Source organism: Ascaphus truei, chromosome 2 (genome assembly GCF_040206685.1).
Source record: "Ascaphus truei isolate aAscTru1 chromosome 2, aAscTru1.hap1, whole genome shotgun sequence".
NCBI lineage: Eukaryota > Metazoa > Chordata > Amphibia > Anura > Ascaphidae > Ascaphus > Ascaphus truei.
Genome location: NC_134484.1, coordinates 146,739,069 through 146,761,872, shown reverse-complemented (window position 1 = coordinate 146,761,872; position 22,804 = coordinate 146,739,069). Strand labels below are relative to the sequence as shown.

Sequence of the window (22,804 nt, the reverse complement as noted above, 5' to 3'; positions counted from 1 at the left end):
CCTCTTCATATTGGTGGTTCATATTGCTGTGCACTCGATTAAGTGTTCTCAAAATACAGAATGTACCTTCTACATAAGTGTTCTTGTGACATTCCCATTTGCAGCAGGTATGTTTCGCGGCTTCTTTAATTCTATGTATATTTAGGTAATAATCCCCGAAGAACAGGGCATTACTGGCCAATAATGCCCTGGCTGGAAGAGTTGAAGGCCCGAGGCGAAGCCCCCTGCCGCCCCCTCTGTGTACACACACCAGCTCAACTCACACAAACTGCTGCTACACACACACACACACACATACCAGCACACCACACACAACACAGCACCTCTACACACACCACACACACCACACACACACACACACTGGAGCTCTATACACACACACACTGGAGCTCTATACACACACACACACACACACACACACACACACACACACACACACACACACACACACACACACACATCAGCTCTACACACAAACTGCTGCTACACATACAACAACACACACACACACACACACACTGCAGCCACAATCATAAATGCAGCCACTTACTAAACTTTGCACTCTCCCCCCCCCCCACCTCTACACACAACACAGCACCTCTACACATACCCCTCCCACACACACACAACACTGCACCTCTACACACACAACATACACACACACACACACTGCACCTCTATACACGGCACCTCTACACACAACACAGCACACAAACTGCTGCTACACATACATCACAACACACACACACACTGCAGCCACAATAAAAAATGCAGCCACTTACTAAACTTTGCACTCACCCCCCCCCCACCTCTACCCACAACACAGCACCTCTACACACACCACACACACACACACACACAACACTGCACCGCTATACACAACACAGCACCTATACATACACACACACACACACACACACACACACACACATGGGTAGATTATTGTATGTGTAGCAGCAGTTTGTGTGTGTGTAGAGCTAATGTGTGTGTGTGTATATAGAGCTACTATGTGTGTATAGAGCTCCTGTGTGTGTGTGTGTGTCAGCAGCAGTGTTTGTGGTTGTAGCGTGTGTGTAGCAGCAGAGTTTGTGTGTGTAGAGCTGCTGTATTGTGTGTGTAGAGGTGCTGTGTTGTGAGTGTAGAGGAGGGGTTGTGTCGTGAGTGTAGAGGAGGTGCTGTGCTTGTGTGTGTGTGTGTGTGTGTGTGTGTGTGTGTGTGTGTGTGTGTGTGTGTGTGTGCTTGTGTGTGTAGAGGTGCTGTGTTGTGTGTGTGTGTGTGTGGCAACAGAGTGTGTGTGTGTGTGTGTGTGTGTGTGTGTGTGTGTGTGTGTGTGTGTGTGTGTACACAGAGGGGGCGGCAGTGTGTGGATATAGATATCTGCAGTGTAAGTGTATATAGAGGTGGTTTCATGTATTTACCATTTTATTTTAATAAAAAAATCTATTTAACTATTCAAAAGTGTCTATTATTTATGAAATAAGCCTACATTTAGCCTATAATAGTAATAATCCCCTCAGAACAGGGCATTATTGGCCAGTAATGCCCTGTTCTGAGGGGATTATTACTTAAATATTCTATTCCAATTTGGTTAGAGGGCATTTTGCAGATGTTTCTGGTTGTAACTTATTATGTTTCCTGTCTTGGTTTGAGGAACATGAAACTCCACCGATGGATTTTTCCTCTTCCATTTTTCCAGCCTTACAAATCACGTGTGGCTGCTTTCTGGGATGTCAATCAGTGGCGTTTTGTGCTGTGAATTGGAGTAGTCGTGAAGTTCCCATCACTTGTAGTGTAATAATACCACCATAAGTAGTTTACTACACTGCTCTCAAAATAGGGAGTAGTAACGCCGATACATTATGGGTGCTGGAGGAGCCTCCAATACATTTACTCTTGGTTATACTGGATTGAAATATTTACCATTTGGTAGCTGAAGTTGAGATAAATTTGCTTCACTGAGGCCTGCATGGTTTTGTACATGATACTTAGCGGATACACCCTGCATTTATCGCAGCTTTCAAGTGGCTTTATGCAAGCAGCGTTCTCTCCGTGTCCCCGTTGGTAATAATCCGATTGCAAGCTCTGAGGCATGGGTGCTGCTGTGTATAGTTCGTGGGGAAAAAAGAGAATGTAATGAAGATTGAATTATTTGAATTATACAAGTCGGCCCATATAATCTAAACCACCTTCTACCATAAGGCATCTCCCGGTGCTGGGGAGCACTTTACAGCCCAAGGTTTTACGGATACCCCTGCTAGAGCACAGTTCAGTCAAAATGATTGGGCCACCTGTGCTAATGAGAGGCTATCCTTAAATCCTGCACTGTTAGCGGTCCTGGAGGACTGGAGTTGGGGACCTCTGCGTGTAGATGACTGCAGTTTTTGTGTATAATAATAATACATTTGTGGTCCTTACTATCAGAATAAGTGATTTTAACTATAAAGAAATCTAAAAGTTATATTCATATATTTTATTTTTTTAATTCACGTTATCTGTTTTGCACCTGGTGGTTGGAGTAACTTTTTATGGATTTCCTTTGAAAATAATTTCAACTGGGAAACTCCTATTTGGACATACAGTATGATCACTACTATACTAGGCTACTTGAATTCTCTTTATACTCGAGTATGACTGGTTGATAAGCTGAAATAAAAACTCTCTCAATTCTTATTGGTTTGGGAGGTTATATTTTCTGAGCTGGTTGGGAAAATCCTTACAAGCTGGTAAGCGGTGTGGATTACTATTGTAATGTCCCAATAATGCAGCCGCAGAGGTGGCTACAGCAGCGTCATTCTGATATTGATCACTATAGCGTGCATGCTATCAAAAAAACAATAGCTAGTGAGTTTCTTTTAGAGGTTATTTGTACATTTGATGTTTGGAAAGGAGAAGTACATGTTTCATACTGAAAGGGACAATCTCTCCTAGGACCAAATTGAACTAATTTCATCAGGGTATGAAAAAACAGACACAAGCGTCAATGTCTGAATCAAAATGGTATATTCAAGAGTAATCCAGATCAAAAGCCAACCCTAATGGGGGCTAGGTAGGAATTTAGCATTGAACTAATCAGTAATCAGTTTTTGTTTTTACCCATTATTTACTGATTACTGATTAGTTCAATGCTAAATTCCTACCTAGCCCCCATTAGGGTTGGCTTTTGATCTGTATTACTCTTGGATATACCATTTTGATTCAGACATTGAGGCTTGTGTCTGTTTTTTCATACTGAGCGCTGGGAACCATTATATAGATTTATTGGTTATTACTTTGAGGGGTTTAGGGGTCCCTCTCTGTTCCCGTACACCACAACATTTATTTTCTTATTGTTTCACATTATTTGTGGTGGAGTGCTGCCTTCCTCACATACTTTTTGTAATTTCATCATGGTGATGCCTTTTTTTTTTTTTTTTTTTACCCAAATCTGACACCTAATCTTTTTTTTAAAAAAAATTAATTTTTATATATTTTTATTTTTATTAGAGTTGGGAGAAGTTTGATTTCCGGTCTCCCTTTTTTGTGATGTCAGTGTGATCAGCAAGTGCTTGTACAGCCAGTCTCTCCTCCCCACATCTCCGTAACGTTATTGGTTTTCTCATAAGGACAGGATGGGCGAAGAGTGAAGAAAACGCCGGATTGACAAACACCCCCATTTCAGAGGCCCCATAAAAAATTCAACTTGTAACTCATTTCCAAAAGTGAAAGCACCAATGGGATTTTCTGCTAGGGAAGGCGTTAAGTAAAATAACATAGAGCAGATCGCTATTCTTTAAAAAACAAACAAAAAAAAAAACTATTTTTGTCTTTTACATATTAAGCTTTTTTCCCTATTTTATGTCCTATTTCATCACAGGAAATGATGGGCCCAGAACATCATTCGAATCTATGTGACTGCAGTAAAACTGTTCACTGTTTGACGCTCCGTTTTTGTTCCTTAAACAGGTTCAGGTGATTGAATCCCTTGGCATCATCATTTACAAAGCACTGGACTATGGCCTGAAGGAGAACGAGGAGAGGGAGCTGAGTCCTCCCCTGGAGCAGCTGATCGATAACATGACCAACACAGCGGAGACTGACGGGAGTAACGATGAGGGCTACGATGCTTTGGACGAGGAAGAAGATGAGGACGGTAGTAAAAAGGAAGCGATGGAGTTCAGGCCCACTTACAAAAACGTCATGAAGGTACGTGATGCGTTTCACATGTTCTTTGGATGACGGAAGGAAATGCATTTTACCGGTCTTCAAAATGTACCAACGCTCCTGTACAGCTAAATGTTTCTATGCCCAGCCCCACACAACCTATACACGGGGAAAACAGGAGTTTAAGTATAAGAGCTTGGAGTGTATCTTCATGTGAGTGAAATGTTAATTTGGTAGGAACCACCGCTGGGATCCATTCTTGCAGGATAGTTTCAGTTATTTTCATATTTTATTTTTTTTAAGGGTCCAGAGAGTATTCCCCCTCTCCCCCCCACCCCTTCTTACATTTTTGACATAGATTTGGTGGTTCTGAAAGAAAGATGCATGCATGATTGGGCTTACTTAAAGGTCCAATCTCTGGGCGCACATGGCGGGTTTCTTATATGTATGTAAACGTGTCATGGACAACAGTCCTGTATGGCAAAACCGCTCCGTCATTGTCTTTGCTCTTCCTTAGAGCACAAGAAGCTCAGCCTGGACTTGTGTCTGTGACATGATTTTTATTATGTCTCCACCTACCAAGTGTAAGCCAGGTGCACAGTACCACTCCATTTCCATGTGGATGGAAAGTACATGTTAGAAATTAGTTTTTTATTTATTTATTGTAATTGGTTCTTTATTATTAAGATTGGGAAGATGTTGCAGACATGTTGGTTAAATGTAAAGGAATGTGTACATTCCTGCCTATTATTTGTAGAGCAATGCAAGGGCGAGTTTACAGCCGGAGGTTTAAAACACACCCGCTTAGCGGAATGCTACATAAACCCTGAGAGCCAGGCTTAAGGGTTTTATAAAAGCATCTTGCATCCAGGGTGTGTTATACACACACACACCTATGTTTTATTTGGTGTAATTAGTGGTCATAATGTTCAGGTGCGTGGTTTTAAAGCACACGCTTTTGTCATGTTATACCTGCTTTGAATGAGTTTTATAGGAGCATTGGATGTCTGCCATTTGACTTATAGACATTAGCCCATTTTTACTAAGCGGTGCCATGTCATCAGCCACCAGCACCAGGAGAAATCTTATAGCCCATGCCAGTGAATGGGTCATGAGCGTTGTAGTTACCGGGTTCTTCCTGGCCACCACGGTTCCGAAGCACATTGTGGCTTCTTATTGACCAACTAGATTTGATGGCCAGTTTCCATAAAGGGAGCAGAAGCACTGGCAACTGAACCGGAGCTGCAGTAACATAGAAAATGACCCAAAATAACAACGTATAAACTCCTTCCAGCTGTGGTTACTGCCTGTAACAGTACACTTCAGAGAATATATCACTTTGTTTTTTATCTTGGAGTATGGGCATCGGAAATCACAAATCAAATCAATTGTCTGCCACAATTCTAGTAGTTTGGGGACCGTTTTAAAACACCAGCATTCTCACAACTTACATTTTAATGATAAAAAAACTAAATTGTACAGCTAGAAATTATTCAAAATAAAATAAAAACATTCGCTAGTAAATGTGTTTCCCGCTTATGTAATACTGATGTGTGCAGTAGTGCGTATCATTTTGTAGACACACTGAAAGAGCTTCATTTTGTGTGGCCTCAGTAACAGGGAGATAATGTGACTTGCCCAATGCTGTGTAAAGAACGGATTCAAACTTGAATTATACACTTCAAATTCAGTGTTCTTACCTGAGAGCTGCTCCTTCATATTATTGTGCCTGCACTCGTCTAAGGCACAGCAAAAAGAATGCATATCCGAGAATCTTTTATGCTTGTCTCTTAAAAGCCGCTTTATCTAGGGATGCTGGTTGTAATGCCTGCCTGTACCCATCAGCTCAACTAGCTACTACCAATTAATTACTATCAACAATAACAAGGAGGAATCAACAAGGGAAATCTGCATGTGTCAGTCCCAGGTTGTGTTGGACACCATTGGAAAATGTATGTGTGTGTGTGTGTGTGGTGTAATGTAGATGCTGCAATGTTCCATTCAGTTACATGATCGTGTGAGTGTAGATTAAACATAGCCGATTGTGGATCACCATATGAAACATCTTTTGCAGAATATTGTCAACATGGGCAGATATTTCTCTGAATAGTAACCACTTAGACTAACTGAGGCCCAGGCACTTGCTGAGTTTTACTTATGCCTAAACTAGCAAATGGCAGATTTGGTATTTTATGAAAGAGTTATTCGCTATTTAATGTGTTGCAGGCCCCTCTGGCAGAGAAATGGTTAAGACTGGATGTAGAATGGCGTTCCTTTGTGTTCCACTCAAATAGCCTGTGTACTGTCTGTGTTCCAACCCCTCAGGGTGTTGAAGCCTCTCTTTGTGTACCTCCTGCCACATCCCGTGTTTCCTCTCTCTGATCCTCGTAGCCTCTCTAGACCCGTCTCATTTTGTCCACCTCCCCTACAGCACCTCTGTTTTCCCACTCATTTTGACTTCCTCTACCCGCCTATCCCCCTAGGTCTATCCCCCTCCACCTCTCTCTTATAGTGTAGCCCCTTGTCCATACGCTCGCTGCCATCTGTCACCTCACTCTTCCTCCCCTCTTCACCCACTCCAACCCTCTTACTATTCTTCCCAACTATTTGTGCTAGCTGCTCTCTGAATCCCCCTCTACTGTATGTCCGCTCTGCCTTTCTTTGTCCATATAGTATATGTGCTTTGTTTTCCACAGTGTAATGATTGAAGCCCATTGTCATTCATTTGTTTTTCAATATGTGCCCGTGAATACACAGAACTCATCATACCTGAATTGCTGGGGTCCTGCATTAATAATAGTAATAATAATGAACGTGGAGCGTCTGGAGCTTGACTTGTTACCGCACACATGATGCCAAGTAATTGCTCTTGATCACATTACACGATTCCTGGTGGGGTTGATTTTGAGACTTTAATGTGGTGGCCATGGAAACCGGATGCAAGGGTCATGTGGGTATTGACATTCACATCTGTCACCGTGGCAACGTTGTTTGTCCAAAAGAGACCCAATAAATAATGATGGATCAAAAAGAAACGACTTGACACATCATTTGGCTGTGCTTTCCATTTTCAGAAGCATCCATCATTTCGTCACATGTTTAGCTCGTACAAACTGAATGTAGAACTGACCTCAAATTAAATATTTTCCCAGTGTGCACATGAACCTATGTTTTCTAGAAGTAATTCCGATTTGTAGCCGCTGTAGTATTATTGCCGAGCTTTTTTTCTTTTGGTGATTTGGTAATTTTCTGTATCTCTTGTTTAATTCCAAATCTACAATTGTCGTCATAAAATGAAACCCACATTACAGATCCGCTTCATGCTTTCGGGTTATCGATTTTTGCCAATTTGTCGATGGAAAGTATCGCTTTGTATTTCTCCCATTGCTTTAGCATTTTAACATCCCCTCAAGGAGCCATATACGAGTCTAGCTGACCGAATTATTATTGTTATTGTTTATTTGTAAAGCACCAACATATTCCACAGCGCGGTACAATGAAGGTACAGACTGGTGTAAATTGCATGAACAGAATGACATACAAATAAGGACAAACATACACAAACAGATTTAACAAGGCAATGAGGGCCCTGCTCATGAGAGCTTACAGTGTGGAGGCAATGAGAGCCCTGCTAGGGAGAGCCTACAGTGTGGAGGCAATGAGGGCCCTGCCCGTGAGAGCTTACAGTGTGGAGGCAATGAGGGCCCTGAAAATGAGAGCTTACAGTGTGGAGGCAATGGGGGCCCTGCTCATGAGAGCTTACAGTGTGGAGGCAATGGGGGCCCTGCTCATGAGAGCTTACAGTGTGGAGGCAATGGGGGCCCTGCTCATGAGAGCTTACAGTGTGGAGGCAATGAGGGCCCTGCTCATGAGAGCTTACAGTGTGGAGGCAATGGGGGCCCTGCTCATGAGAGCTTACAGTGTGGAGGCAATGAGGGCCCTGCTCATGAGAGCTTACAGGGTGGAGGCAATGAGGGCCCTGCCCGTGAGAGCTTACAGTGTGGAGGCAATGAGGGCCCTGCTCGTGAGAGCTTAGTGTGGAGGCAATGAGGGCCCTGCTCGTGAGAGCTTACAGTGTGGAGGCAATGAGGGCCCTGCCCGTGAGAGCTTACAGTGTGGAGGCATGAGGGATGGTGCTGAAACAAAAGGTAATGTTAGAATCCCCAACTTTTTTTGTTCTATAATAAAGTCTCCTCTAGTAGCAATTGTGTTCAATAAGAAATCCTCCTTTAAATAAAAAAATAAATAAACAAATGGGATGACAGACACAAATAGATGAAAGCACATTGTTTTTATTTTTGCTCCCCGCTTCAAGCAGAAATCTTGAGAGCTAGGCAAAAAACAAACAAAAGAAATGATAGTCTATTGGCTTGCCAGGGCTAAGGTTACACAAAGGACATATGGATATCCCCAAAAGGGACGTCAAACGTCACACACAAACATTGGATGGAATTGAGCTAAAGACAGTCATTTTTCTCTGAGGAGACTATAGGTTCATTATAAATAAATAACGAAGAATAAGTCGTTGCTTTATTTTATTGGTTTATTCAAAACGGCATTCTCTTTGTGATGGGCTTCTGGGTAAATGCATCTGTCCTGCACTGTGCTAGCGATGTATTATTGCTGCACCAGTGTGTTTCGCTCTGTGTCTCTGTACTGATGGACTGTGTGCAGCCCATTGGATTGCAGGAGGTGTCTGCTCTCCCTGCCTACATATTTCATCTTGCATAGAAACACAAAGCTGTCTCTGGAGATGCCTCAGAGTGGACATCTGTAGCATAATCTACTGTACTTCAAAGAGCCCTGAACTCTTTGAGGCGATTGTGCAGTGACATTGCATTTGATCACGGGCGTTCTTCAAAATAACTGCGCACCTGAGGAAAATGATTTGTGTCAGATGATTTCCCGAGGCCTTCAAAATGAAACCCAGAGCAGCTCACCCTTGTCAAGGTTCATGCTTGTGTTGCTATGATAACTATACTAACAGATAAATAGGTCCATAAATAATTTATTTTGCCGAGTGCTAGGAGCCTAATGCCAATTTAGCCCATACCCCCACAGGGGACGAGCACAGCTGCTCCATTACAGCGTATGATATAGTTAAGCAGGCCAGTTTGTTCTCCCTGCTTGGGATTCATTTGGTACCTTATCAGAAGGAATCTTCCCTTTTTTTATTTTTATCGGGTCATTATAAAAAGGCTGTCTTTATATGGTGGATAATTATTTATCATGTGCTCGTGTGACTTGCCCCACACGTGGGTTGCAAGAGGACCAACACAAAAATAGTAGAAATGAGTAATTATTGGGTCTTACAGACCTCATTACAGGCATTATTTGTCATCATAACTCTGTGCCCAGGACATACTTTAAAACGAGAGGTAACGCTCAATGTATTACTTCCGGGTTAAACATTTTATAAATAAATAAATACAATTCTGGGGAACATGTGGTAATGGAGACTCCAGTAGGTGTGGGGGGACAATGCATGGAGACGAAACCACAGTCCGCAATTATACTTGGGAAAACAAATGAATATTTGTTTGCATGATTTAATATAACCGTAACTGCCTCTCGCTAACAGTAATCATGACACACTTGGCAATACAATGTCAAAATGTATTTTTAATGAAGAAATTCCCTGTTCTGACATAGTCTCTTTATTATTTATGATTACTTTTATGCATCAACAAATGTGCAATTTATTTGGGGTGAGAGGGAGGGAAACGGTGTTATAAAATTAACAATACGCAACAAAATGATAAGTTGATTCAGGCCGTGCTTATAGTGCCGGCGACGCGAATTCGGCCAAAAACAAAAGCATTGCCGCCGCGTGCGCTTATAGTGCACGCAACGGCGACAAGCGACGGAGCGACGTCGCCGTCGTAAAAACCCACCGCCGGCAAATTTGATTTTTCAAGGGCCGTCGCGTCATGTGATGGCCCTTTTAACAAATCAAATTGCGGGAATCCCGCGATGCCGCCGACCGGCGAAACATAACTTTCGCCGACGGCGATGGGTGACGTCACCCATCGTGTCGCCGTCGGCGGCACTATAGGCAAAGCCTAAGTTAGGAGGGGTCTGCTCTGAAATACAAAATCCTTTACAAATGGTTTTCAAATTTACATTTTTGCTTGTCATGTTTTTTTTTTAACGTGAATGACATTTTCCTTAACATGACAAATAAGGAACATTAGTTAGTTAATATGATCAAAAACCTCCAATGGCTTATGCAACATGGATAGAAGACATATTGGTGTCACAACAGTCTCTCCTAGGTCCTTCGTGAACAGATGGCAGTGATAGGTTTAACCTTTTTGCTGCCAGATGAGCAATTTTTTACAGTTCAATGTACAGTAAAGCCCTTCTGGCAGCAAATAGATGGAAGGGGTTAAATCTGGGTCAGATTTCTAAAAACTCTGCTTGGACTATTATGTATCAGTCTGCAAATTGGAGATGAAGCCCCTTCCTATGTTAGAAATCACTGGGTGTTGAGTTGGACCTTGCACAGGCAGGATTAGGGTGGAGGGAACATTTTCAGTCATTCATGACATGAAAAATGTTCTTAATTTCCAGGGAGGTTAAAGCAGCCACATTTTTGGATTAAGCACGATCACATTTATTTAAGGAAGACAATGCGATTTCTTCATCTTATTTAAGTTAGGGGCTCCACTTTAAGGGCTGATTTGATTTAAATGGGAAAAAAAAGTCCAAAGCTTTTTGAATAAGCCCCGTAGGAATATAAAAAATATTTTCACACGTAGCCTGAAAAAGCTTGACCTAAGTTGTGCAAAGCCTTCTGGGGTTCTGTTCGCGGAAACTCATTGTAGATGGACCGATGGAACCGCCAGCATGGACCTACTTCTCTATTCAGTGGCACCCCATCTGATGTCATCTGTAATAGAGAGATTAGATTTCCCTAAGTGACTACTCATGATCATTTCATAACGTGAACTGTTGACTGCAGCCCTTTTGTAATCATTTTAGCATTTCTGGCCTGTTTGGAAAATGGTGTCAAGTTCTGATTTGCAATAAAAAGAAAGGAAAATTGGTAGATTACAGAAATTGTACCAATTAAATAATATTGTTATTGTATCGCTCATTTTCCACACCCCCATTGTACCTTTTTAAATAAGTGATGATGAGAATACCAATTGTCTATATTGTTCACGATGGAATAGAGCTAAAAACTTATTTTTTATTTTGAGTTTTTGAAAAACATAAGGGAAGGGATACAGAAATAGAGAAAGAGAGGGGGTGGGTCGTTACCACCAAATTAGCACCGGTATCATAGCAGAAACAAAAATACCAAGAGTATAATGACCACCATTTTTAGTGTCATTGAGACTAACTGACTTTGACTGTATCTTCTTTCGTGTTACTATTACCCATGCACTATATCCATAAACAAATGTATTGTATTCTATTTTTACAAGAGTGTTAAAAGTAGCTACATCAACGTTTTGTATAGTACTGAAAATAATGGGGATTAATGAGCAAGAGACACTTTGGTATAAACACGTGTACTACTGGTATAGACAATACCATTTGTAACAGTTTGCTGTACAGATATAAATGGTGGGGTCCAATTACCTATTGCATATTTTTTTTTTAAATAAGTATGTCCTGGAACCAGATTGTATATTTTCTCTGTTCTGAGTCTGTTATCACTCCTCAGTCTCAGGCTGGGGCCCTGGTACCGCTGGCCGTGCGGTGGCGTCCGCACGCTGAGCGAACAGACTGCCTTAAGGCAGGGTTCGCGGGCGGATGTGGGAGGGGGCGCGTGTTACGCAAGTAATCAGTTCAAACTGATTTCTTGGCGCGACCTGGCAGGTCACGTGAGCGGTTCGCCCAATGAGGGAGACCCAGCTCCGTGACGCCCCTAAGCACGTCCCCACGCGCGTGGCATGGCTCGTTTCCACAGGCCACAAAACGCACCAGCTTCACGCGGGTGACGTCACGGCCGCGCACAGCTCCGCACGGGTGAAGGCGCCATGGCCCCAGCCTAAGTTTGCAACATTGTTGCTTTCCATGTGGCTTCCCAGCCTGTTGCCTCTGCTCAAATCTGAGGCCTCGTTCAGGGTGCCAGAGACAGGAGTTGGAGGGAGGGAGGGAGGGAGGGAGGGCGGCAGTCTGCTGGGCGATGTGTGTTCATCCCCAGCAGATTGTTTCAGGAGTTGAGGAGGGGGCGGGGCTACACACGGCAGGTTAGGGATCCAAGTTGCAGTCATGAAATCATTCTCAAGAATGATTTCATTGGCTGCCGAGGTCCCAGTGACGCTGCTGCAGCTTCAAAAAACGATTGTTTCGTTTATTGAAACTGTAGCCTGCGTCAACTCCGGGCTTTGGAGACAGGGCAGCTGCTACCCGGACAACCAGTATTCAATTTGAATACTTTGTGTCCCACGACAGCACGCACGGCAGCACGCCCTCCCTCCGAAGCCTGCACCCTGAACGAGACCCGAGATGGTTTGTCTAGCCTCTCTTGCTAGTGGTTTACCCCATGACTTGTTCCTGCTTGGACAGGAAAGCATGCCTTTCTTTTGTAACCAGCCGCCTTTAGGAGCCGTCAGTTCTCCCATCTCCTGGTAGAATTATCTTAATTGACCTCTCCCTCACTTTTGACACCTGCCCATTTCCCCCCCTTGTGTTATTGTTGCTTCTTACAATGAAAGTGCAAAAGAAAGACGGACTCTGTGTGCATCTGCGGGGAGTGGGTTAACCTGCCTGCCTCCACCACTTGCCACAGTGTGCTTGTGTCAGAACAAAGTAAATTATATTTCATGGAAGCAGTCTTTTAACCCCCTCGCACTAATACTGCAGTTGCATTGAGAGAAAACAAACTCCACTTTAACAATTGATTGGGATATTGTAGGCTTGTATTTGTTATATTGTGTATTTGCATAGCGCCAGCTATGTTCTATTTATTCATATAATACATTATACAAGACCTGAGCTCCATGCCAACAGCATGGAAAGTGGGATGACATTTCCGCGGACAGGTTGAGAGACAGATCAGCCGTTTTAAAAGCTTATAAAGAGAAAAGTCTTTATCTGTTGTTGAGCAGATTATTTCTGTTTTTAAGCGTTGATTACAAATGACTTGCTTCTTAAACAACGTTCTCCCAAAATGTTGACGTCCCCAATGTTCAACTTTTTTGTTTGTTTAGCTGCATACTTTTCCGTTTGAATTCGGTTTTGCAAACCAACTGGTTCCCAATACTACTCCTTGTTTACACGTTCTTAGCTGTGTATTGTTTGTACTGTCCCTATTCGCACAACCCGGGCAGAAGGTTGAACTTTCTCTGGCAGAGACCTTTGAAAATCGGCAGTCTTGCCAAGCTTGATCTCATACTCTTCTGTCAAGCTGCGGACTAACAAAAGCAGGAGGAAGCGAAGGTTTGCTGGGTCTTGCTATTCTCCGGTTATATCATTAGTGGTAAATCTCCTAGGAATGTTAATGATTTGTCTCTGGATTTGTGTAACTCTGGGTTAGGACTTTTTTTTTTTGTTCCTGGAGGGGAAAGTAACTGTCACACCTCCCAGAGCACAAGGCGAGGACACATGGGGGGGGATGACGTCAAGCAAGTCATGCTTTTATTTCAGCTGCATGACTATAGAGAGCCGCCGCTGTAGATGTATGCTGAAGATTGTGTGCTTCACACAGTAGAGCAGCAATGCATGCTCATGATGCTCAATTTGTATTTTACGTTGTATTTTTTTTTTTTTAAATGATATTGTCTGAGCTGTCCTGTTTTTAGCCCCAAAGATCCACAGTTTCAGCGATCTTAGTATTTTTGTCCCCTAATCACTTTTGTGACACAGGATGACCATGGGGGGCGGGGAGGGTGGAGGCGCGGCGTGTGTCAGCCACACTCTGGTGGCACACAGAAAAATGCCCTGTCGCAGGTTTGTATCGGTTTTTAACCCTGGCAGTCATATTGGATTTTCTTTGTATGCTAATAAGAAAGCGATCTGGTAGTTTGCTGCCTTAATAGAGAACAATTGGGGAAGAGGCACGTTTCAACTGTGTGAAATGTTACGTATTAGATGGGACATGAAATGCAGAAATAATAGCTGTTTTAAAAAGGCAATATAAGCACCGTACCAAAAAAGAAAAAAAAGTCCTGTGTACTGAGAGCCCACTGTGCTGAAGCAGGGATATCCTGAAAAGTTGACCTGTTGGAGCATCTTGAGGATTAGAGTTGAGCACCCCTGAGTTAGCCTCTTCATGAAATGTAAATGCCCTCCATTCTGTGGCTGCAGAGGGTAGCTGGGCTAGAATGGGATTGTTTTTCACATGGGGATAAAGGTGTTTATAGCAGCAACTTCAGGTGATCACACGGTAGAAAACGCAATGCGCTAGGAGTGCGTTTTACCAGCTGGAGTTAACCGATGTTTATCATTATCCTAGTTATTTCTGCAACTCCACTCCCTAATAAGCAGTCATTGCATTGGGACCTTCTAAAGTCAGCTGGCTCTGACTGTAGGAATAATACTTTATAATGATCTATAAAATCTTTTATAGCTGCATCCGTTATGTAATGTTAACTGGAAATGAACAGTGTGTCATAACCAGACACACAACATTTAAAGATTTAAAGCAACAATGCCACTTAGCAAGGTATATTGGTATTTATATAAAGCATGGAAGCATTCATCCATTGGGAAACTTTAATGTATAGTACTTCCATTTGTTTTAGTAGATCAGTGTTTTTCAACCAGGGTTCCTAGGAACACTTGGGTTCCCCGAGCATCCCTAAAGGGTTCCCTGTATAGTCAGGTCATTTTAAAATGACCAAATACAGAAGAATTTACAGTGCATCTGATCTCCGACGTGCTATTAGAGATCATTGGGGTTCCTCAGTATTTCCCTTAGGGTTCCTTAACCAAAAAAAGGTTGGAAACCACTGTAGTAAATATTCAAAATTGGGTCAACGTCGAGCTCCAAACAGCAAGATGTTAAATATGTGTTTGTGGCATCTGTGCTGGTCTGTGTATTATGTCTGGCCAGGCACACAAGGCACTCAAAGTCAAAATGGCAACATTGTATTAAAGGCACATAATATATATAACACCAAGATTTCTGTCCAAACTAAATTACCACCATAAAGCTGCAGTTCAGTCTTTTTAAAAAAAACAAAAAAATTTCTTCAATAGTTTCATGTGGGCAATCTCCAATTACCTAAAGAACTGCATAGCTGACGGTCAATTCATTCTCTGTCTATTGATCGGCAAAGTTTGGCGACATCTTTAAATATGGGGAATGTAAATCGTTGCTATAGGAACAAGCATACTTGTTAAAATAAAATACAAAAAAATTGGTCTTTCAAAGTTGTTGGTTTTTTTTTAAAACAGAAAATGCTAAAAGTATTTTTTTTTACTACAGAACTGATTTAATAAAAAAAACCACACATGCAGGATATTGCCTGAACTGCAGCTTTAAATAGTTTTTCTTCTAATTAATTTAGTTTGGACAGAGATCTTGGCGTATGGGCAATTGTAATTGTTTTGCAGTATGCAGCCTTAATACAGTGTTGCTATTTTGTGTGTTGCAGAGACTCAAAGTGCGAAAAGGGTTTGCCAATGAATGAAGTGACTGCTGGTAAAGTGAAACTGAACACAGTTAGTATGGGCACACATTTGGATAAACAGAGCTGATGGTTTGTAGAAGAGCTCATAGCTGCGGAAAAAGGCAGCAGCCGTTAAGCAGAATTCCTGCAGGAAAACCTCTTACTGCATAGAATGGCTGCAGAAAAAGCTTATGTAACTTTGTACCTTGGGGGACATCGAACATTTGTGTCTTCATTGTAGCAGCGCTCTGGTCACATCCCATGCCACTAGTCTGCTACCAACCGGTCTAAAGCATTGCATTTGTTGCATACAACGGTCTGTAGATGGTGTTATCCAGGTTAATACAGGGACTGACTGGCAATGTTTCGCCAAGGGGGCCGGCAGAACCAACTTGCTCAGGAATGGGGTGGCTGATGGACCATACACAGATGCACGGACACACCAGTATTAATGCACTTACCATACAATAAGCAAGCACCATACACCTGCAAAAGCACAATAAACATGCACAACATATACACACACTATATACATATGTACATATAGCGCACATGCACACACCCCAGATGCACGCAGCAGGGAAAAAACAAACGCATTATACAGCTAAACCCCGTTATAACGCGGTTCTCGGGGTCCACCCCGAGACCACCGCGTTACTAACGGGGTCGCGGAAAAAAAAATGGCCGCCGCTTTAATGCAGATTCATCCCGCGGGACAGGAGATGGGAGCGGGCATGTCCCTCCGCTCCCCGCTTCCCCTTGTCACCGCGTGACAGGCCGCGGGGCAGGAGATGGGAGCGGGGATGTCCCTCCGGTCCCCGCTTCCCCCTGTCACCGCGTGACAGGCCGCGGGGCAGGAGATGGGAGCGGGCATGTCCCTCCGGTCCCCGCTTCCCCCTGTCACCGCGTGACAGGCCGCGGGGCAGGAGATGGGAGCGGGCATGTCCCTCCGCTCCCCGCTTCCCCCTGTCACCGCGTGACAGGCCGCGGGGCAGGAGATGGGAGCGGGCATGTCCCTCCGCTCCCCGCTTCCCCCTGTCACCGCAGGACAGCCCGCGGGGAAGGAGATGGGAGCGGGGATGTCCCTCCGGTCCCCGCTTACCTCTGATCCCTCCACGTGCCCGGTGCTCCCGCTGCCTGCATGGAGGTGGTAGCGGGGGGTTTCTTCTCCCCACCGCTGTCCCTGGCGCTCCCGCTGCCTGCGCGGGAGGAGGGGGGGGAGCGGGTGGTGGTGCTGGTCGCGGCCTTTCCTCTGCTCCGACCCCACCCCCCGTCTGTGTAGAGTGAGAGAGTGTTTGTGTGTATGTATATATGGGAGAGAAAGTGTGTGTATGTGGGTGTGAGTGTGTGTAAGTGTCTGAGTGTGTGTGTAAGTGTCTGTGAGTGTGTGTAAGTGTGTGTAAGTGTGTGTAAGTGTGTGTGTGTGTGTGTGTGTGTGTGTGTGTGTGTGTGTGTGTGTGTGTGAGTGTGTGTGAGTGTGTGTGAGTGTGTGTGAGTGTGTGTGAGTGTCTGTGAGTGTCTGTGAGTGTCTGTGAGTGTCTGTGAGTGTCTGTGAGTGTCTGTGAGTGTCTGTGTGTGTAAGTGTGTGTAAGTGTCTGAGTGTGTCTGTGAGTGTGTGTGAGTGTGTGTGAGTGTGTGTGAGTGTGTGTGAGTGTGTGTAAGTGTGTGTGTGTGTGTGCAGTGTGCAGTGTGTCAGTGTGTGCAGTGTGAGCAATGAGCAGTGTGTGTGCAGTGTGCAGTGTGTGTGCAGTGTGTCATTGTGTGCAGTGTGAGCAATGAGGAGTGTGTGTGCAGTGTACAGTGTGTGTGCAGTGTGTCAGTGTGTGCCGTGTGAGCAATGAGCAGTGTGTGTGCAGTGTGTCAGTGTGTGCAGTGTGAGCAATGAGCAGTGTGTGTCAGTGTGTGCAGTGTGCAGTGTGTGTGCAGTGTGTCAGTGTGTGCAGTGTGAGCAATGAGCAGTGTGTGTGCAGTGTGGCAGTGTGAGCAGTGTGTGTGCAGTGTGTCAGTGTGTGCAGTGTGAGCAATGAGCAGTGTGTGTGCAGTGTGTCAGTGTGTGCAGTGTGAGCAATGAGCAGTGTGTGTGCAGTGTGCAGTGTGTGTGCAGTGTGGCAGTGTGAGCAATGAGCAGTGTGCAGTGTGTCAGTGTGTGCAGTGTGTGTGCAGTGTGTGCAATGAGCAGTGTGTGTGCAGTGTGCAGTGTGTGTGCAGTGTGTGTGCAGTGTGAGCAATGAGCAGTGTGTGTGCAGTGTGGCAGTGTGAGCAATGAGCAGTGTGTGTGCAGTGAGTGTGTGCAGTGTGCAAAACGGGAGCCACGGGAAAACCGCGTTATAACCGAATCGCGGTATAACGAGGCGCGTTATAACGGGGTTTAGCTGTATATGTCCTAATTGCGCACATGCACCATGTCCTTGACAAAGAGCCATGTAGCCTCGAAACGTCACTGTTTTTATTTTTATAGTATTGGAGGACTTTAATTTATACATTTTTTTACTGAAATGTAAGAACACATAGCTGTGATATGGGGAATAAGACTATTGAAGATAACGGAAGCTTAAAGAAGACAATGCAGCGACTTCTGGTTGGAAAGAAGCAAATCATTGCACAAGACAATGAATCAGGAATAAAAGAATGTTCACTTATAGAGTTGAGAACTTCTACATGGAATTGTATAACAACACTGATAACACAGGGCATAATCCAGCAGAGAACAAGTGAGAAGAAACCACAAATGATGTACCATGTGTCCATCCAGAAGTGGCAAAAGCAATAAAATCCATGAAGACTGGGAAGGCTTCCGGGGAAAATGGAATTACAACTGAAATCTTGAAAGATGGTGGAGAGGTAGAGAAAATTGTTGTAAAACTCTCTACATGATGTTTGAAGAACAGGTAAATTTCAGAACAATGGAATAATGCCATAGTTATCCTCATCCACGAGAAAGGAAACAAAGAAGACTTCAAGAACTACAGACCTATCCGTCTACTTCCAAGAAGTTATTTCCTGATTCAATAAATACGATTTACCACTTGGTTTAGGACTCGTAAATTCTGAAAAATCATCTGATTCCATCTACAACTCGGCGGTCCACGATGCATTGAGATTGTGTTGAAGAAGCATATATTGATGTTCTAGAGAATGTTTATGAGAATGCCACATCACCCATTAGATTACATGAGGATACACGCAAGCTAAGGATCAGCAAGAGTGTGTGACAAGGAGACACCATGTCAGCAAAGCTTTTCACAGCAGTTCCAGAATTGTTCAACACATTGGATTGGGAAGAAAAAGGAATCAAAATCAATGGTGAATACTTGTTACCCACCACTTGCAGATGACATTATTTTTTCCAGTCCAGAACACCTCCAGTAACAACTTGCTGAACCAGCCAAGAACTGGGGGCCTCCATATGAATCTCAGCAGGACCAAAGTGGTGGTCAACAAATGTGTTGAGTATGCACAGATCAAAATAAGTGCACTAGAACTAGAATAAGTCTACCTTAGGTGGCAAATAACAATGGAATTAAATCAATAGAAGAATGAAGATGGGATGCAGGGCATTTTGAAGTGACAAGACAATTTTTCAAGGAAACCTCAAGAAAGCTTAAGAGATTTCCGAGTATGGAGAGGGACACATTATTAAGTAGTCAACCGAAAAACAATCACGAGGGATATCCAATGCATAGGGACATACTGTATAATAAAAGATCACTAGAAGTCAGAAAGCTTTTTGAAAACTATTAGCACATATTAATTTCAGATAAAGATCTTAAGGTGGAGTTAGGCAATCGGCCAAGGATTACGAATAGAAGATTCAGAAACATAAAAGATGTATTGCTACATAGCTATTACCAGGAAATAAAATCAACTAATTGGTTACAAAACAGAACTACGAGTTATTATTGGTGTAACTCATGTGAAGCACATACATGCAATCATGCAAATCATTCTGGGATCCAAATCATACACCGGAATAGAGAATAAAGGTTGTATTCACTGCAGAATTGTTGGGGTAGTATATCTCATGACATGCAGATGTGGCATTGGGTATGTGGGCAAAATCTTTATACCATAAAGGACACGTGTGAGGGCGCAAGTCAATTCAGTTACAACTTAACTTGATACTCCAATAGCCAGACATCAATCAGCATCATAATTGAGACACCAATTGCCTAAAGTTTATTGTAATTGAACTTGTTCCCAATGCAGCAAGACATGGAGATTATGATAGGAAATTGCTGCAGAAGGAAGTGCAATGGATCTTTAAACTCAAAACACAAGGTCCATTAGGACTAGATGAAGGCTTTACTTATAGCCCATTCATTTGAAGCATCAATACAAAGAATAGACACATTCTGGCCATCATGCTGACAAGCATGAAACTGGGGTAACAAATATAAAACAAAGCTGAATTGAAAGTTCAATGTTACAATAAATGTAACAAGTCGAATAGCAAAATATTACACTTTTGTGTTCATTATGAGTCCTCTATGTATCAATTCTAAGGAAGTCTTTACTGTGAGAATAAGCATATACCGTATTTCCTCGATTTTAAGGCGCACTTTTTTGCACATTTTAACATGTCTGAAATCGGGATGCGTCTTAGAATTGAAGTCTTTGAAATACGGGTACCGGTATTTGTAACTGGTTCTTGTACCAATATGGCCGCTAATGCAATGCTGCCACGCCTTCTACTATTTGTCTCCCAGATCCTGGTTGGCTGCGCTGCTTTGGTTGGACGCGCTTCCCCGTCTCTGTCTTTCGCATCCTCATTGGCTGAACCGCCGAGCTCCCCCCTCTCACCCCACTGTCCCGTCCAATACCCTGGTTGTTTTCTTCACGGTGGCCAGCAGGTCGGGCCTGTGCTGTGTCGCGTTCTTCTCCCAGCCCCCCAGCAGACAGTCCATTCGTGAACCCCGGGCCCAGCATGGGAGAGGGGCCCGGCCTCATAGCGACAACACCGAACACAACCACCTGGGGCCTATGAGATTGACAGTGCCCCCATCTCACTATGCGGGTAAGAGCAGGAATCAGTGAGAGTTAGGGAGAGTCACAGATATAAAACTACAAATATATTTGTGTGTTACATATGCACAGCACTCTATAGAATACAGAAGGTGTGTGTGTGTGTGTGTGTGTGTGTGTGTGTGTGTGTATATATCTATCTATTGATGTAGATGTACTGTGTTAGCCGAGCTTACCAATCAAAAATGAATAGACGATACCGTTCTGTGGCTAACTAAATGCTTTTATTTGTGTGAGCTTTCGAGATAAACCGATCTTTTCTTTCGGCGATGTTACAATGAATGAAGCCAAAAAAGGGTTTTTACTTTAAAACAGTGCATACTGGAATGTGATCTGTGATTGAAGCTCATCCCTCCCCCCTGTGCCATATGCGTTTTATGACTTGAGGTGTTAAATGGTCCCGGAATGTAAGTGATGTAAGAGTGTGTGTGTGTGTGTTTTACATTACATTATTTTACACACACTGCCCCCACCCATACCCTATTAGCCCCCACCCAGGATCATTGTCAGGCAATTTTATTATTGGTCTTATTGTGTATTAGCATTTAACAAGTGTTTAAAGAGATGTATAAAAGGCAACGTTTAGGACTATTTATTTATTCATTTGATTGTTCACTCATTCTATCCAGACTCTACTTGAGTGCCCGTCACAAAATAGATGCTTCTTTTCTCTTCTTTTGAAACCTTCCGCTGTGCCTCAAGAAGAACATTTTTGACCAATGTATTCTGCCCGTGCTCACGTATGTATGTGAAACTTGGACCCTAAATGCAAAGATAATGCAGAAGCGTCGGACAATGGAAAGACGTATGGGAAAATGTATGATGGGTGTTACCCAAAGAGACAGGTAAAAGAATGAACAGGTTCGAAATCACAAAAGTCTGTGACATCATCACAAAGGTGAACACATTCATCCAGTGGGTGGACACATCGCAAGAAGAAAAGACCATTGTTGGACAAAAATGGCACTCAACTGGTTTCCAACAAAGATTTTAAAAGACCAAGACGACAACCAAAGTAAAGTGAGGGATGAAATCAGAAAATGTGCTGGAGCAACATCAAAAGCTGGACCACGGTGTCTGGAAAATCCTTGGGGGCCTAAAGTCCCGTGAGCACAGGCTATGTTTTTAGTATGCATTCTTTCCTCTCCTATGCACCCAGTCATTCAACTCCATTACGACTGCACACCTTCTGGACTGTGTCTGTATATACACACACACACACTTGCCGACACACTGCAGAGAGGAGCCTGCCGTTCAGAAAGGAATCTGCAGTAAACTGCACACAGCTTCTCCTCTAGGAATAGGCCAGGTCCCCAGTGGATGCTGCGGCATGCGCCACACAGCACAGCCCTCTATGGGGCAGACCCCAGTGTGTGCGGGCGCACAAAGCGCTTCGACGCGTACGCTGGCAGGGAAGACAATTTTTTGCCATGCCGCGATGCAATCACGTGGTCGGCGCACACCAATAGAAGGGCAGACATGCCCCCTCATGGCTGCGCCCCCCATCATGGCCCCTCCCCTGCGCTCCCCTACAGACCGGCAATCGTGGCTGTAGTCTGTGCACATGCCGCCAGGCGCGCGTGCAGCAGTGAGGACTGGGGCCGTAGCTATAGGCGAAGCTCACCCCTTATTGAGTTCCCTCCCTAAAAAAACCCAACCCACATTCATCCTTTAATATGCACATAAAATGTGCAGTATTTGCAGCAGTATTGACCATTTTTCTGGCTGTAAGAAAAGTATACGCTGTGACCTAACGGGTAAAATTTAGACCGTTTGTCCGATTTCTAAGTTCTGCTCATTATGTATTGCTTGTGGTGCATTATTTAAATGTAACATTTCTATTTAATTCACACCATGTGTTCAGATATTTGTCAGTGTAAGGGTGCTACATATCTTAGATCTATTATATTTTTATGTGATCTACAGGGCTTTAATTTACTATTCAAGCATGCTGTAAACATGTCACTGGAATGAATTCACTTTGGTCCAAGGCGGTATTGCCAATTTAAAGGAGGTGTTTGCCTTTTACTATAAATAAAAATAATTCCTTCCAGTTCAGTCGAGTTATAGAA

At 43.5% G+C, this 22,804-nt stretch overlaps 1 protein-coding gene across 7 annotated transcripts in view; it reads left to right on the top strand.

The window, feature by feature from the left end:
• SPIRE1 (spire type actin nucleation factor 1) overlaps positions 1 to 22,804 on the top strand; it is a 177,679-nt gene that overhangs the window by 77,233 nt on the left and 77,642 nt on the right. For all 7 annotated transcript variants that reach the window (XR_012799079.1, XM_075585396.1, XM_075585397.1 and 4 more), the window contains one exon: positions 3,943 to 4,182. Coding sequence is in view for 6 of the 7 variants with exons in the window: in XM_075585396.1 (XP_075441511.1) it covers positions 3,943 to 4,182 (240 nt within the window). In the remaining variant the exon portion in view is untranslated. The remainder of the gene's footprint in view (positions 1 to 3,942; positions 4,183 to 22,804) is intronic.